General features: G+C 36.4%; 1 protein-coding gene across 2 annotated transcripts in view; it reads right to left on the bottom strand.

Annotated features, from left to right (window-relative positions):
* slc11a2 (solute carrier family 11 member 2) overlaps positions 1–16,901 on the bottom strand; it is a 26,813-nt gene extending 9,912 nt beyond the window's left edge. The window contains exons 1-16 of one of the 2 annotated variants that reach the window (XM_027001963.3): positions 16,737–16,901; positions 14,511–14,580; positions 12,595–12,698; positions 12,346–12,465; positions 12,096–12,215; positions 11,577–11,683; positions 11,375–11,445; positions 11,213–11,280; positions 10,965–11,120; positions 10,078–10,236; positions 9,868–9,954; positions 7,995–8,114; positions 7,395–7,544; positions 7,077–7,150; positions 3,438–3,591; positions 2,384–2,437 (exon numbers count right to left, since the gene is read on the bottom strand). In XM_027001963.3, coding sequence (XP_026857764.1) covers positions 2,384–2,437; positions 3,438–3,591; positions 7,077–7,150; positions 7,395–7,544; positions 7,995–8,114; positions 9,868–9,954; positions 10,078–10,236; positions 10,965–11,120; positions 11,213–11,280; positions 11,375–11,445; positions 11,577–11,683; positions 12,096–12,215; positions 12,346–12,465; positions 12,595–12,698; positions 14,511–14,544 — 1,578 coding nt within the window. In that variant the 5' untranslated portion in view covers positions 14,545–14,580; positions 16,737–16,901. Of the gene's footprint in view, positions 1–2,383; positions 2,438–3,437; positions 3,592–3,648; positions 6,509–7,076; positions 7,151–7,394; positions 7,545–7,994; positions 8,115–9,867; positions 9,955–10,077; positions 10,237–10,964; positions 11,121–11,212; positions 11,281–11,374; positions 11,446–11,576; positions 11,684–12,095; positions 12,216–12,345; positions 12,466–12,594; positions 12,699–14,510; positions 14,581–16,736 lie in introns of those variants that run through there. The other variant, XM_081705311.1, reaches the window with a different exon arrangement.
* Positions 16,902–17,922: the final 1,021 nt, after the last annotated feature.

The following is a 17,922-nucleotide window of genomic DNA, read 5'->3' as shown; positions in this document are numbered from 1 at the left end:
CTCATGATTGATTTTAGAAAGAAAAATATTGCTCATACTACTCTTAAGGTGAGAGTGGAGGTTGTAAACCTAAATATCTATGTGTACATAACTAGAAAGATCTAACCTGGAAAAATCACTCAAAGGCTATGGTTAAGGCACAACAGTGGCTATACGTTTTGAGGAGACTTAGAAGGTTTGGTCTGAGTACAAATAGCCTAATCAGTTTCTACCGCTGTATTGTAACTTAATATATGACAGTGTGTTATGGCTACACTACAGGTGCAGAATGTAAGGCCCTAAAAAAGATTGTGAAGACAAATGAAATACAGATTACTTCACAACTTTCAGATTTAGACTGCCTTTATCTACCTCACTGCTTGAATAGAGCACAAAACATCCTGAGGGAAACCTCCTCATCCTACGTACGACTGTTTTCACTACTACCATCAGGAAAGAGGTACCATGGTGTCTATGCAGTGTCTAGTTTTGAAAACTATTTTTATCCCCAGGTTATTAGGATATTAAATAGAGATTAATGCTGGCTGGTTTATGTATGTTGGCTATGTATTTTTCTTATGCATCATGTCTCTGACTGGAGGTTGAAGTATTTATGTGATAGTGCTGTTATGTACAGGCAGACATTCCTGTGACAAACCCTTCATTGTTTCTGGGTACCTGTGTCAGAAGAATATATGACACAGTGACTAACAAATTATGTCAAAGGAATAATTTGGAGATACAGAGAAAAATAAGGACAGATCATTGAATTCTCTCATCCAGTTAACAGGTGAAACAGTGTTGTTTTTTTCCTCTGGAGAAACATCTTGTGTGGCTCAAATACTGTTGCCTTTGCAACAGAACACGCTTTAGATGATTCTTTGCTTCTCTAGCTTGAAGCAATTGCATGTTAAAAAAAAGTAAAAAATAAATAAATAAAATTAAAAAAAAGTGAAAGTTAATATCCTCCATTTAACATAATGCCAAGAAATTGTAAAATAAGCACATTAATTTAGATATTTTACACCCAATACAGTGTAGATAGTTGTAGTAATGTACATGCATCCTGGTCTTTATGATGTAATTAATACTTTAACAGGTTTGGAAATTGTTTTATATTCTCTGACCACCATACCACATCGAACACTATAGTAATGCTGGAGAGAACACCCCCATTTGTTAATAGTTCTTCATGGAGTAGATTCTTGGAAGCAGTTAGCCCTTGTTGACATGATTGCATCATGTTATTGCTGCAATTTTGTCAGATGCACGTTCATGCTACATATCGTCAGTTTGACCAAATACAAAAGGAATTAACCCATCCATACTCTGAGTATGACATGTTATATGTTCTTTGCTCTTCACCAGAGTTGTAATGAATGGTTTTTGAGTCAGCAGAAACCAGTATGGCCATTCTCCTCTGATTGTTCTTCAACAAAGCATTTCCTCCCATATAACATAGTTGAACGATGTAGCCTCCATACAATTTGACCCACAACACTGACAGTAGGGCTAATTCCAGTTTATAAAGTAATTTCCTAACTAAACAGATGACATCAGTAGAGCTTTGACAGGACAAATTACACACTATTCCGCTAAATATGGCTGCTAATTCAGAGTTATTGTTAATTAATATTAAACCATGGAATAGAATTTCTCTTCAAAATAAATAAACTTCAGGTTGAACAAACATCCAAAGGTATAGATGCTTCTAATAACCTTAAACATGTTCATGATTTGATTTAACATTTTAAAACAAAAAAAAACTGGACATCAATAAAGGTAAAAACAAACTAATACACTTACAAATCAACAAATCAGTTAATAAATAGTACCACTGACTACAATAGCCTGTTCTGTTGTTTTATCTGTATCTTGGAACAGTGTCAGAATATCCAGTGAACTAAAAATCTATGGTAACTGTATCACGTTAAATCACTCAACAGTTCAGAGCTGCAACAAAATCCATAACTGTATCAGTTTGTTTAGCCTACAGTTTAAACAGTAAAATTAATCTTTGTTGTTAATATGCTACTCAAATATTTGTTCCTCTGGAGAAACACCACAAAGAAAAAAAAAACATATAAAAACACGATGAAAATTGATTTTAATCAATTGTGGAATAAATTTACCCCAAGGGGGGTTTCAGTGATTCGCTTCAAATGAATTCATTCAAGATCATCAGTACCCAAGGGGACAGACCATAAAGTACAGGAATGATTCTACACAGCGTACAGACTGGCTCCATATTTTTCAGAAATGTTCTTTCCAAAAGCTTAATATTTAAACATTGCACTTTTATCTCTAAAGTTGTTAAATACAGGCATAAATCCAGACCATTTGCCTTGTTCTAAGAATCAAACTCTGGCTGTTCCTCAATAAAAATAGCACTCGGGTTTCTTACCCTGCCACCTACATCCAGACAGGACACACCTAGGGCAATAAGACAGTGCCACACCTATGGAGAAAGCAAAATAGACATGGATATTGACATCGGATAGTACTCTCTTAAAACCACCATGCTGGCATTGCTTGGCCTAATAAAGACAGCACATTTTCTGTATTTTATTGGCTGACAAATCCTGTTCATGTGTGAAAGCAGACATACTCCTGGTAAAACACATTTACCATCTTCTTTGTTAGGAACATTTGGCTTAATAGATCACTTTGTATGTATACACTTGAACACCACAACCCATCTGTTGCCATGGAGTATTTCTGTCAGCCATCCAGTCTCTCACCACAAGGCTGCAGTTGGTTGGATATTTTTGGTGAAAAAAATGTGTAAAAATTCCAACTAGACTCTCCAACACACTCATCTCAGCAAAGGGTGTTTTGCTGAGATGAGTGTGTTGGAGAGTCTAGTTGGTATGCCCCCAAAGTGCCAATGACACTACTGTGTTCAGAATGGTCAGAAACTGACCTGTGATATAATGGGGTGGATTAGTCAAAAATAAAAGTATGTCTATAAGATGGTTGCACCTATTATAGTAGTTTATAAGGGGGCAGTGGTAGCTCAGTGGTTAAGGTACTTGAATAGAAATCAGAAGGTTACCATTTCAAGCCCCACTTGGTGCTGTTGGACCCCTGGGCAACACCCTTAACTCTCAATTGCTCAAATTGTACTCAATCATAATTGTAAGTTGCTTTGAATAAAATTGTCAGGTAAATAAGTATAATTCTCTTAATCCCTTTTTCAGAGGAGTGAGCATAATTGTAGATGTACACACAATGTCCTTAATTGGCCTATTATAAAAGTAGAGCTATAATCCTTAGAACTATAAGTCATAAAGGTTAAAAGTGTTACATAAAACCTTAACCAAATGTACTTTTTTTTGGTTTGGTTTTTTTTTACAAAATATATATTGTATATTTATATATACACACTTTTTAACTTTTTTTTTTTTTAAGATTAAAAGGAGTTCAGAAGTAGCATGTAACTCCATAAGCATACTCACCAGATAGCCAATGAAGCACAAGTAAGCAATGGAAAGGAAAGCAGACAGAACATATAGTAATGTACTGTTGAGGGCAGTCACATAAACCACCACAAAGTACATATTTATGGCACAGACAAGAAGGATGGTCACCCCGCCACCAATTTTCCACATTCTGAAAACAAAAAGGGCAGATACAAAGTCTGAGAGAAAGATATAGGCAGTATGTGTAACAGGTTTATTAACATTTATACAAAATGCAAGCTTATCTTCATCAAAAGAGCACATTTTCCATGCAACAGTCATGCTTTATTATTGTCTTGGATGGCTTAGCTGTCCATTATTGTCCCACAAAGGGATAAACAAAATGAAAATCTACAAATCCTTTGCTGAGAACTTGCTGACAAGAAACCTGACAAAACCTGACTTACTAATTTTATTCTTTTGAGTGATGAATGTGTATTACTATTCCATGTATCACTGCAAAATTCTACCCTATTCTAATTAGTGCTTAGGAAAGATGAAGACAAAATAAAAGTGTATTCAGATCATGAGTTTTCAGTTTCATCAAAAATATATTTTTCCTTGTCTTAGTCTTTTTCCTCATCTTAGAATTTTCATAGGTATACTGGTTAGCAAAATTTATTTGCTTATCCAAATCGTGGTTTTACTGCTGAAGTTATATAGACAAAACAACAATACTTCAGTCGGTTTTAATGCTCATATAACGTTTGTTTAATAGACAGTTTCATGAGCAACATCACCAGAAAGATATGCCATTGATCAACAGTGGTGATCCCATTTCTTTAACAGCCATTTCAATTAATGAAGGATAATATATAAAGATATCTTACAGTCATAGCCAAAAGTTGAGACTAGCACAAATTTTGGTTTTCACAATGTTTGCTGCTTCAGTTTTTGTGGTGGCAATTTGCATTAACTCTAGATTGTGAAGAATGAGCAGATGAATTGCATTAATTGCAGTCATTCCTTGCCATGAAAATTAACAATCACAAAAATGACTGCATTCCAGCCACTGCATTTCAGCCCTGCCACAAAATGGCCTGCTAACATCATTTCAGTGATCTTCTCTTTAGCTCAGGAGAAAGTGTTAACGAGAACAAGGCAGCTGATATCACTCTGTCATGCTGATTAGAAGAGCAGACTGGTTGCTTTAAAAGGGGTGGTGGTGTTTGAAGTTTACTTCTGTTAACCATGGTTACCTCCAAGGAAACATGTGCAGACATTGTTGCGTTGCGTTGCATTGCATTGCATTGCATTGCATTGCATTGAAAGGGCTTCACAGGCAAAGACATTGCTGCTTGTAAGATAGCACATAAACCAACCATTTATAAAATCATCAAGAACTTCAAGGAGAGAGGTTCAATTGCAGTGAAGAAGGCTTCAAGAAGCCAAAGAAAGTCAAGCAAGTGCCAGGACTGTCTCCTAAAGAGGAAACAGCTATGGGATGGGGTCACCACCAGTGCAGAGCTTGCTCAGGAATGGCAGAAGGGAAGTGTGAGTGCGTCTGCACGCACAGTGAGGCGAAGGCTTTTGGAGGATGGCTTGGTTTCAAGAAGGGCAACAAAGAAGCCACTTTGCTCCAAGAAAAACATCAAGGACAGACTAACATTCAGCAGGAAGTATAAGGATTGGACTTTACTGGGGTAAAGTTATTTTCTCTGATGAAACCCCTTCAGACTGTTTGGGACAACCGGACAAATAATTGTCCGGAGAAGAAAAGGTGAGCGCTACCATGAGTCCTGCGTCATGCCAACAGTGAGGCATCCCGAGTCCATTCGTGTGTGGGGTTGCTTCTCCTCCAAGGGAGTGGGTTTGCTCAATTTTGCCAAGAACACTGCCATGAATAAGGAAGGGTATCAAATCATCCTCCAGGAGGAACTTCTCCCAACAATCCAAGGACAAATTGGTGATGAACAATGCTTTTTCCAGCATGACGGAGCACCATGTCACAAGGCACAAATGATAACCAAGTGGCACGGTGAACAAAACAACCTCAATCCCATTAAGAACCTGTGGTCAATCTTCAAAGAGGGTGGACAAGCACTCCAAGCACTGATTTAGGCAAGAATGGGTTTCCATCAGTCAAGATTTTGCCCAGAAGCTGATATCCAGCATGCGAAGGGTCAACACTGTAAATATTAAGTCTTTGCTTAAACTGCATGTATTTGTCAATAAAGTTTTGTTTTTTTTTAACTTGTGAAATGCTTATAATTGTACTTCAATATATCACTATAAACATCTGACAACAGCATCTAAAAACAACTGAGGCAGTAACTTTTGTGAAAACCAAAATTTGTGTCAGTCCCATCTTTTGGCCATGACTGTATGTTTGTGTGTCAAAGTTGAACAGCTAAATATCAATGAGTAACATTGTTTTCATGAATCCATAAATGGGAGCATTTAGATAGTATGCTTACAAGTGATTTTATTATAAGCAGTAAGTCTTAAAAAGACATTATAAGCAATGTAATTTTTGCCACCAAAAAGTAGCAAACAATATCTATGAAAATCAATATTACTTTTCAATTTTTTTTCTATACAGTGCAGCTCACTTGAGATGATAGATGTTTCAAAATAGATTTAGTACAAAATATCTGAAACATCCAGGACACTACTTTCTGTATAACTGCTTCATAGCATGAAGAGGAATAATTGGGAAAATGACTTATCGCTCCTTTAACTCCAAGCTAAATAAACATTGACTGTGGTCTTGGTGCATTGGAAACTAAAGTCAAGATCTTGGAGATCTTAGACAAACTTACTCTTAAATGCACATATAGACATAACCAAAAGGATAAAGAAAGGGAATTAGAGGTAGCAGGGGAGTGTTGTCTGACCGCACTCACTTTAGAGACTGCTAGTTAACTGCATAACAAGAGACTTAACATGGCACTACACATACTAATCTCCACCTAGCTTGGTATGCAGAATGCTGGTTAGTTTTTTTGTCCGACTTGCGCCAGCACCACTGGAGTGATGCGCTGTTATAATCTTGTGAGAGAGAGGCAGCTGCAGGTTTCAGAGCCAACCTCTGAGACAATTTGACAGCAGAGCTTAATCCTCATTGGCTAGAATAACCGATGACAAACATGCACCAACAAACTGTAGTTAATACAACATACAGGTATTTAAAATATTTCTAAATATTTAGAAAATATTTAAAAAATTCAAATAAGCGAGGTGGTTTTTTATCTCAAACAAGCCTAAGCTCAAAGTATTCAGGTCTACAAATAAGCTGTCCACTAATGAGCCTCATCAATAACAAAAAACTACTGAGAACAGATGGGACAAGCTAGGTGTTGTAACATGATTAGGTTGAATCCTAAGAAACTGCTAGGTCTCACCATTACTGGAAGAACTTTATTTTGAAGGACCTTATCAAATCTAATTGCCTCGGAATATGCATTTTCCTTTTGTAAGGATAATAGTAAAATAATGTATACACGTACATACATACATACATACATACATATTGTTATATTATCTATTCTTAATTGAATTAGCTGCTAAAGAAATGGGACCTCTACTGTGGATTAATGACAAATTTTCACTTCCATTGCCAAAATGTTCATGCATCTTCACAGCATCATCTTTGTTTACAAACTTTGAAAGGGCCTATATTGTAATAATACTCACAATCCATTAGCAAAGTCATTCATTATTGATGCAAGGCTGGTGAAAGTTAGAATCGGGATCAATGCAAATGGAAGCTATGAGAGGAAAAAAAAAACAAAACACAAATGAATGACACATTAGAAAGAGCAGAAAAGGATAAGAGACAGTCTGCACAATCATACAAACTCAGCATGCTGCTAGTAAAACTATATTTCTTTAACACCAAGGAGAACAGCGGTGCAGCTATTGTCAAAGATACCATTGACGGAGAGAGAAGATTTCACCAAAGAATTACTAATAGCAATGAAGGAAGGTATACGTATTTAAGACCTGACCAACCTGCATGCTCTGCAGTACATTGAGAAAATCGTTCATGCCAGTGAGGTGCTGGACATCCTGGAAAACGGCCACCAACAGAGTTGGGAAGATGGCAATGGAGCGTGTCAGCAACACCCGGGCAAAGCGTGACCAGCGCAGGTTAAGAAACCCCTGGACACCAGAGAGAGGGAGGCAAAATTAGAGGACATAGAAATTAATGGAATAGAACATCAAGAAAAGAGATGAGCACAACCAGTATGCTAGGTGTATCTGTACCCACTTGTGAGAGTATTGGCCCTGAGGTCATAGTCTATGGCCTTACATGCTGTGTGACTGATTTGTAATTATGATTAGATTTGTGATTTTGACTTGATTGTCATTCTCTGTTCTCTGTAGCCTGAATATATGACTTGAAGTGTGAATGTGAGATGGAATAATTTAGAATAATTTTAAGAGGGACCTTTGCTTTTATTTGTCTACTTGTAAGGCAAAACATACTAGAGAGGCCTTATGACTAATATATTACAACACAACAATGTGCTGTATTACCATACATACATTTATTTCTGCAAACAATTCAGAAAGCAAAGTGAAAAATTATATATGTATATAAAGTCTTACCTCCATAACAAATTGACCAGAATATGTCCCGGTCATGGTTGAGCTTTGTCCAGCAGCAAGGATCCCAATGGCCCAAATATAAAGTGCTGCTGGACCAAAGAAACAGCCAAGTACTACACCCTATCACATGAGAAATAGAGGGTAAGGATGCATACACAAAAATAATGCAATTACAAGTTAAGATGTATACTGTTCTCTCCATAACTACTATGACAGTGAAGTCAAAGGGTACTGAAATTTCTTTTACCATTTTTGTTTTCAAAAAATGCATCAATTTACCATTCACTGCTAAGAGCATCATGTACTGGCCCCCACAGCACAATTTACTACTAGTTAATCTTTGAACACAAAATAATCGCTTGATACCATCTGGATGGCAGACCACTCTGACTATCACAAGAAATATGCGTGAATATACTGCAGTAGCACTGGTCTTGTTCCTGACAATCATATTGGCCCAACACCCTCTACGACACCATCACCATTTCAGAGCCACTTGTGTGTTGAAAGCGGTTCACTCACAGTGGTCCTGTGGTTAGAGACTGACCAGAGGTGAATAGGGTAGAGGGGAGCTGACACATTCTGCATGGCAACTACATTAATATGGCAGACATTAATGTGCATATAAAATAGGTGTACTTTATAAAGTGGCCAGTGAGTGTATGTGCACACGCTACAGTTTTATTTTATAAACACAGTTAAAAACAGGTTCATAATTTTAAAACCCAAGAACTGTTCAAATGTGCTGCTCCCCAATCATTTATAATGGTTAATAGCAGTCTCATCGATACAGTCTTATGCTGCTAATTGTTTAAAACTTCAAAAACCCATACAAATCTCTTAGAAAACAGGATATCTACGCAACTTAATATTTCTAAATGGTTTAACAGTAATACCACATTTGAGTTTGGAACCACTTGTAATTGCCAAAGATTCAGTTTGTAGCAAATATATGAAACTCCAGATGATGCATCATCTGAAAAAACTTTACAGATTCCTGGAAATGTGGCCAAGAGAACTAATTTTGCATAAAGCATTTTAAATCTGAGAGAAAGCATGGTTTGGAACCTTTGGGTGTAGTAGATAAGGTAGACATGATTATATTTAAATTTATAGTGTTTGAAAATATGATTTCTTAGGGCTGCACTGGACAATGATAAAAGTTCAGTAAAATAAGAGTCTAGGGAGAAATACAGGATTTCCCTTTCTGATAAAATGTTAATACTGGTAATATACAGGTAGAATAATGTAGTCTAAAGTTTGCATCAAAATACATATAGTAGTGTTCATATCTATCTATGTCTGAAGTGCAGTACTATAAAAATACTGTTCTCTTGGCATACTTAGTAAGGGATTCAAGTGAGTGTGGAATTCCAACCAAAGCATGTTTCCGTTACAATCTCTAAACTTTGAACTGTTAATAACCTGAAAACCACGTTGCTGCTTATGCTAACAGGAAAACATATAAAGCATAAACTCATATCTTTATTTTATCAAGCATATTTGCCACAAGTATTGTATTGCTTTTAAATAGGTTTACGGCATAAAGTATGCTCCGATATCAAGTATTATACTGACAAAAGCACTTCATGCACATCTTTCATGTTTTTGCAAATTTCACTGACTGAAGACACACCCACCCGTACTGCTAAAATTGCAGGATTGAATAAAAAAGTGTTGCACACCCCAGATTTTAAACAAATGTTTTGGTTGTATATATATATATATATATATATATATATATATATATATATATATATATATATATATATATATAAAAACTTTACTAATTAAACAACATAGTAAAAAGACATCAAGATATTACATATTACATCATATTACATATTAAACTAGTGGAGATGTTTTTACATACCCCTTTGTATATGTCAACTTGAAGAGTTTCATTGTTGAGTGGGAAAAGATCAGTGTGTGCACTTCCAGTTTTATTACATTGCTGATTCTGTAAAACAAGTGGACAGTTAAAAACAAAACAAACAAACACCATTGCACTACAAAATTACACTATTACATCGTAACATTCACACTAGTAAATGACAAAGCTGTCAACATTTGTAAAGCTTACCACTTCCATGTTTGTCTTTCCATAGAAAGCTTCCGCAAAGACAGCGACCACAAACACATTTATAAGGAAAGAAACAAAGAGTGCTACACTGGATTCAATGAAGAAGTACTTGTTGGCCTCCTTCACCTCTTTTTTGTTATGGCGATCTATATCTCGGGACTGTACAGAAACAAAAATACACCATATACTGAATATTAATAATATATAATAATATATAATATATTAATAATATATAAAATATATATAATATATAATAATTAATAATAATTTGTACTGTTATCCTATTGACCAAAAGGCAAAGGGAATGAAATAAGCACTGTATCCTGGTACATTACACTACAAGTAATTAACATCAAACATGTACAAAAGTCCTATAATTAGGGTTTAAGCACAAAAGTGCATAGAACCCTATTGTAATTGGTCAAATTTTCCTCCTTTTATTTATTTATTTTTTAAAATTATTTTTCTCCCTGTAAAATGCAATGTGCACCATAAGGCCTAGCAAAAAATTTCACAAAACGCAAAATTTCAGTTTTGACCCCGATTGGCCTGCACGGGGCTCCACAGTGCAATATCAGCTTTTAAACCTTTAAAAAAAAAAATGTAGTGCTTGCAGCATGGACACAAATAATAGCTAAATAAGCCAATCTCTTAAGTTTGGGAAATAAAAAATATGTTGCTAAAAACAAAGAATATATCTTATATACTTAAAAGGCAGTTATGCACTAATGCCCTTGTGCCAAGGGCCTATACATGTTTGAACCCTGAATCTGCGCTTGCAGCTATATTTAAGTCAAGTTCAAGTTATTATTCAAGTTATTATTTGAAGAATTTGCTACATTCACATCTCTTTATTTTTGTCTGCTTTATGGTCCCCAGATTCTTACCTTAACAAGTGCAGAGTGCAAGTAGATGTTGTGAGGCATTATGACAGCTCCGACTATCCCGACAGCCTGTTCTAACTGCACTGGCCCACAGCCCTTACAGTATGGAACAAACATACCCTTCAGAACCTCTGCCTGATCTGGAGCTACTTGCACATACTGTGGGGAGAATCAAAAAATTAGAAAGAATCTAACTATTGTATTGAAGTATGTGGTCAAAACACTTAGCAGAAATTGAATATTTACTGTACCTCATATCCAAAGCTGAGAGCCATGATAGTAATGAGGAATCCAAAGAAGGCCTCCAGTTTCCGTAAACCTAATATTTTGTGGTAAGCAATGTGTCAATATATATAATTATTCCAATATGTACTATGACTAGTTTCACTCATTATATTTCCATTTTTACTTACCGTACTTGTCCAAAAAGAGGAACACAAATGTGTCAATAATGGTAATGAGCACCCCAGCCCATAATGGAATCCTGAAGGTGTTTAAAATAATTTTTTAAAAAACCAACAAAAAAAACAACAACACATTAACAAGACTAACTATTGTATGTAAGCAAAAGATACATTATATATTGCCCAATATTTAAAATACATTTCAACATACCTTCCAACAGAGAGCAAATTGAAGGCAATGGCACAACCAATGACCTCCTGCATGTCTGACCCAATGATGGCAAATTCCACCATCAGCCAAAGAATGATGCGTGGTACCTAGAGCGAAAAAATGAGACAAGACGTCAAATTATACTGATGATGCCCAAACTTACTTAAGAGAGTTATGCATATAACTATGCATGAGTGTTCCTAAAATTAAAAACCAGTTAATGTTCAAAAGTGTTAAACTACAACTCTCCACAACGTGAATATTAACTTCATTAGTGTGTCAATATTACAAATAACTCTTTGCTGCATGGACCCATACAGACATTTTGAAGTCTTGAACTAATGTCTGATAAAGACTTAAAGACTGTTTGCTGATTTTTGATGTGTGATGAGTTAACATTTTTATAGTATTTGGAGATTTCAAATTTGTTTAGCACATGCTGTTTGTTGAAGAGGTTAATATGAAACAAAAACAAAAAAATATATATTATCCACAGCATCAAGGACAAGATCAACTTACAGTTGGGTATTGTCGGTTGCACACCTCTGCCAAGTGCATCCCTGTTACGACACCAAGCCGTGCAGCCAGACGCTGTAGCAGCAGTCCAATAATGGTGGCCCCCAAAAGCACCCATAGGAGCTAATGAAAAATATATATTTATTTATTTACTTAATCAGTCGTATAGACAAGCCAAACAAAATGTGGTATAGATAAACTAAAAAGTATATCTTGGAATTAATTGCTCAGCCCTTCTTGTCTCTTCACTCACCTTAAATCCAGCTTTTGCACCTGACTGAAGGTCAGATTCTATGTTGCCAGGATCCAAATAAGCGATGCTCATAAGAAAGCCAGGTCCTGTAAAGGCCCAAAGCTTGCGAAAGCTAAACACCTAGATTTATTTAAAGAGATAAATTATCATCATGTCACTTCAATAATATCTTAGATCATTTTACTACCTCATGTACAATTTAAACATTTACTCAAATACAGTACTGTACTGAGGACTGCATGCACCTACCTGTGTGACATTTTCAGGGACAGGGATCTTCTCATCAAAGTAGGTGGAAATCTGTTCCTCTCTGGAGTCCGTCTCAGTGACACCATTCTGCTGAGGACTCCTCTCTGAAGGGGGAATATGGAAAGCGATATAAGATTATTCAGATGAAATATCTACCATTTTTTTCTAACTTTCTATAAGCCATGTAATACAGAACTATTAAAGAGACCATTAAATAAAGGCCATTAAAATTGTCCCACCAGCTCAATCTCACAGTGAAAGTGAGAGAAACACATCCTTTCAGTGAAGTAATTTACAAACAGTGGGGATTATGCTTTTTTTTTTTTTTCGTTAACACAGCCATCACCTTTTTTTTAAAACACCAAACCCAATGATTTTTTTATTTATTTATTTTTAGCAAACACCAGGTGCTTACATTTGTGGTTTAATAACAAAAGAGGCCTTCTCAAGGCAAACCTTCTAAATTGCTAATATGCAGGTGGCATCTAATTATTGGTTTGATGACTATAGAAGGCAATCAACTCCAGCACCTGTCTAATAGTAATCCTTGGATAATGTTTTGTACCTTGAACCATTCCTCACTGTACATGGGGTAGAACACAGTTGCTTATTATACTTTTTTTTAATTTGCATATTTGCCACATCTTGCCCATATTTATAAGAGTTTGGCCTAAGTGTCTCACAAAAAAATAAATACTGAAGTTAAGAGATATGAAGCATAGAAGAAATTAAGAAATGACAAAGGCATGCCACAGTATTTGGATACAATACAAACAATGTTTGGTATATTCTGTGAGAACAACAGATGTTACTACTTCCTCATTAAGAATTTGTTCACAATCTCCAGTAGTTATGGTTATACCCAGCTCACTAAAAAGAAGCAATAAAGCATTAACCTTTTTATTACTCCTATGCATTTATTACTTATGCGACATTTCAATTGTTCATTGTCACTGAAATGATTGACATTTTAGAAAATAGCCAAAGTTTCCAAAGGCTAACTGAGTAAGGTTAGCAGAGTAAAATTATACTGCTGTCATTCAGGAAGCACTACATGCCATAAAATGCTAAATGAGACAGGGAGCCATTTCCTCTCTTAACAGCTTATAAAGCTTATTATGGAAGTGTTTTATGTTTATTTTATTTTAAGAGGAAACATTCTTTTTTTTTTTTTAGTATAGTCCTATATATGGGACCAAAATAACTATTCATCTCTCATATCATAGTAGGAGAAATACAAATATTGCATATCAGATTAAAAAAAAAGCTTTTTAAATCAACAAAAATCACGATTTACATTCATTTTACATCTGCATGGGGCAGTATAAGAATGAATACTGCACTGTAGTTAATTAAATCATTTTTACTCATTTTAAGGGATTCCTCTGTGGAATACAATCAAGTAAGAGGACACTTGTAAAAGATTTGAGATTTTCAACAGCCACTACTTGCTGCAAAATGCTTCAATATGCTCTCTTTTCAAGTCTACGATTTAGAAGCATGGTTAGAATATGTGGATCTGGTATGTAGATTATTGTTTACAAAGGACCCTTCTACAGCTGTGTTGTGTTTCAACACCATACTGTTTCAATACAAGTAACATACATTTGTACATGCCAACAGTGTCACCAAGCAGTAAATAAATAAATAAATCACAGCATATTTAACCTTGTGTGTACCATATCTGCCTAATAAAATATAGAAACTACTGCAATGCTGAGTCAGGCATGTTTTTTTTTTTTTTTTTTATTCACAACAACTAGGCATGATTAGGGCTTTTATTATGAAGGAGTTCATAATGGAGTTTGAGAGACAGTTCTTACTGTTCTCTGAGACTATTTACACTGGCACTCTTCCCCAAAACTGTGGGAAAAACTACTGTGGGAGGTTTCTCATATCACAAACCTAATACTTACCTTCTAGGAGGTCTGACTCGTGATTAGTGGTCATGGGCTCAGCCAGTATCAGTGTCTCTAAAAAAAGAGGCTATTAGACAGAAGGAAGAAAGTCAGTGAGAGTTATCAACTCTTAAGAATTTCTGAGCCACCCTTGCACATAACTTGTTTATTAGCAAACTTTAATTCAGCAATTTACTATAAAGAAGACAGGATACCCACCTTAAGTTAATTCAGCATACAAAATAATAGTAAAAAGAAAGCCACATAAGACTTTCAGTGCATGCATTTATGAACACTCAGTTATTCTCCTCACTTGTACAATTTACTATCTGAGCATACCAGCAAATTCAACCACTGATAACTCTAACGACATGTGTGCACACCCATTGTCCCTGCTGGCTCATAAAATTCAAATATTCTTAAACCACCATTTCAAAAATTATGCTCCCCTGGGGTTACTGTCTCTGAAATCAATTTAAAAACAGTGAACCCAAAAGTGGTTTTGGTTGATAATTTCTTAAAGAAAAGACTGGCCAAAATGCTAAGGACAAAAATGGGGGGGGGGGGGGGGGGGTTCCAGGTAAGCAGGCAAAGAGTTTTAGCATACCACAAGGAAAATTCATAGGCCCTGCTGGATGTAAACTTTTATCACACTATGTCATAATCACATGCAGTAAAGGATTAAACAGCCTGATATCATGGGGTATAAACTAATCAAAGTTTTTTACCACAGAGGTAAAAGGCAGCACAACCATATAAAAACTCATTTAGACCCAAATAAAAACAATCATGGTAATCAAATATTCCTACATGTGTTTTTGAGATTGCTAAAATGAATGACATAAGGATTCACAATCAAGTAAGCAATAGCTCATACCTCACTTGACAGAGGGAGACAGTATTTGTTCTGCAATGAGTGTGCTCATTAGGCCTTTACTGCAACCAGTGTGCCTATAAGGCTACACTGGTTTTGAGAATATAGCCTAACTCACCCACAGCAGGATGAGTAATAAAATATGTACAATATCATTTGGTATATGGTATGGTAAAATTAATGATTCCTCATTTGGGTAAAATGATTTATGTTTATTAATTTGTCTATGACTATGAATCCATGACATGAACTGGTAGGTCTACGTGAGTTGGCATGGAATGACCCATATGGCTACTGTACATAAAAAAGTAATTCACTAATAAACCTAAATAAGTAATTCACCAGGAAAAATGATGTTTGAATTAAACTGGCAATAAGGTTGGTTTTTTTTTAATAATACGTTTCGCTATGCCAATTTCCTGTTCACAGTGCAGCCGCTGAAGGATGTCCGGATAAACAATCATCGGTGTTTCTTGTAAGGTCTGCATTCCTTGGTCTTAATGCCACCTCTCAATTCTGACTGTTGACGATGCAGGAAAATAACCAGAATTAAGAGCTATTAAGAGTACCATTTCACGATGCTTATCTGTGAGCTACCACATGGCTGCAATTAGCACATTTGTAGCATCGCTGACAGGTTTGTGGCTGAACTGTACGTAACCACCTAATCTTATAAAAGCGAGCGCAAACGTTTTTATAAAATTATATTCTCGAAGCAACTTTATTTACGACCAAACAGGATGACTGTGCAACCAGTCTGACTTATCATTACTAATGAAACTTGTCATTTGCATTTGTAGCATTAACAGACAATCTTTGTCTAAAGCGACACCTATCAGCTAGCCAGCTAAAGTGCTTCGTGTTCTTGCACAACTTTCCTTACGACAGTACAACCAAATTGCAGACTAATGCCTTTAAGATAATTATATATCGTAGCGTTAGTTAATATGTTATACGTTGTAACCTAACTAGTTACATAACTCAGCTAGCTAGAGATAGCCGTCAAAAATGACGATTAAAACGTGTTTGTCGTTATTAGGTGGTGTGAAGCTACCGGCGTTTCTAAAAACTTTTGAAACTATAATCGCGTTGTGCCAGTTTCGCAAACTGAATGCATAAGAGAATGTAACTATATCCGATAGATTTGGCCTTGGCTCCCTTTCTGGCCCAAATAACTCTACCAAACAGCTTCGGGAATGTAGCTAGCTAGTGATATGTGGAGTAAGTTTTATCCCCTCTGAAGACAACGTAGCCAGCTAGCTACCCAAGTGTGTGGTTTGATCAGTTGGAACGCAGCTCACATACTTCAATGTTTCAAATAAAATTCGAGAGCATAACATCAGATTTTCTGAAACGATATGACAACTTACCTGTGCAAACTGTGAGTATGAACTATGTTCATTTAGGTAGCTAACGTAGATCCAGTAGCTTATCTAATATTCCAGTCCTTGAGACACACAAGGTTAGTGTTCTACTACTTGGCTTCAAAGGCGAAGCAACTCAAAGACAGCTACCGCACACACAGGCTTTAATCTACTTCCAGCGGAAAAACGTTTTTTGATGTTATTGAGTTGTTTTGTGTGTGTGTGTGTGTGTGTGTGTGTGTGTGTGTGTGTGTGTGTTTCAAAATAAAAGCCAAACGGTAGCATTGAAGTGAACTGTTAGTTGCACAAAAGGCAAAACAGGATATTTCTAGGCCTAGGTAAAACGCACAAATTTGGCATGTGATTAAAATGGCATTCAGCACCCTACTTTGGAATATACTTGTCTTAAGGAATTATTTATTAATAGGTCTACTGCCATACGTGTTTATTCTGCTGTATGCAAAAGACTGGCCAAGCCGGATAGCTCTCAATGTAGTTCAATAACTGGGGTTCCAGGCATTTTGTAGTACATATTTTGTAGGACATGGGGAATGGGCCAGTAGGAGAGCAGAAAGGACCATGCTGAGGACTCCCAGAAGACTTTATTTAGTAACGTAGTTGTACAATAGTGGAATAGTGTGCATGTGTTGGTTCAGTTTAATTGTGTCTCTCTTAGTTAATTAGTAATTAGGAATATATTTAAAAATGAGCAATGTCCTTCTGGAGTACTTCATCTGGATGCCCACCACTCACCACAGTTTATCACCACGCAATAGCAGCATGACTGGGACTTGTCACCCGTTCCTGTTTGGCCATGACCTCAGGATACCCACTGAGCTTGTGTTCAGCTGTCTGGTAGGGTCAGAGGCGGACAGCACATGTAGGCAAATACCAAATAGCTCTGCCACCAGCTCACCAAAGCCACAGAGGCAACATAAGTCCTTGCCAAAAACAAACCTATGACTCATGCTGCCAAGGACAGTCACTCTTACCAGGGATGTGAGTGTGGCTGTACAACCCATGCCACAGAAAGGCATGCTGCCCCAAGCTCCCATCACCATGGTAGGGCCCCTGATTCATGAAGGAGCACCTGGGTGAATTTACGGTCTAGGTGGAGTCTATAGGCACAAGCTTACTGTGTACCAGCAACCTAAAAGAAAGACTTCGTCGTACCAAGATGCCAAAGGGACTG

Source organism: Electrophorus electricus, chromosome 22 (assembly GCF_041902795.1).
Source record: "Electrophorus electricus isolate QZ-2024a chromosome 22, ASM4190279v1, whole genome shotgun sequence".
NCBI lineage: Eukaryota > Metazoa > Chordata > Actinopteri > Gymnotiformes > Gymnotidae > Electrophorus > Electrophorus electricus.
The sequence above is the reverse complement of the archived record's forward strand: the minus strand, read 5'-3'. Positions and strand labels throughout refer to the sequence as shown.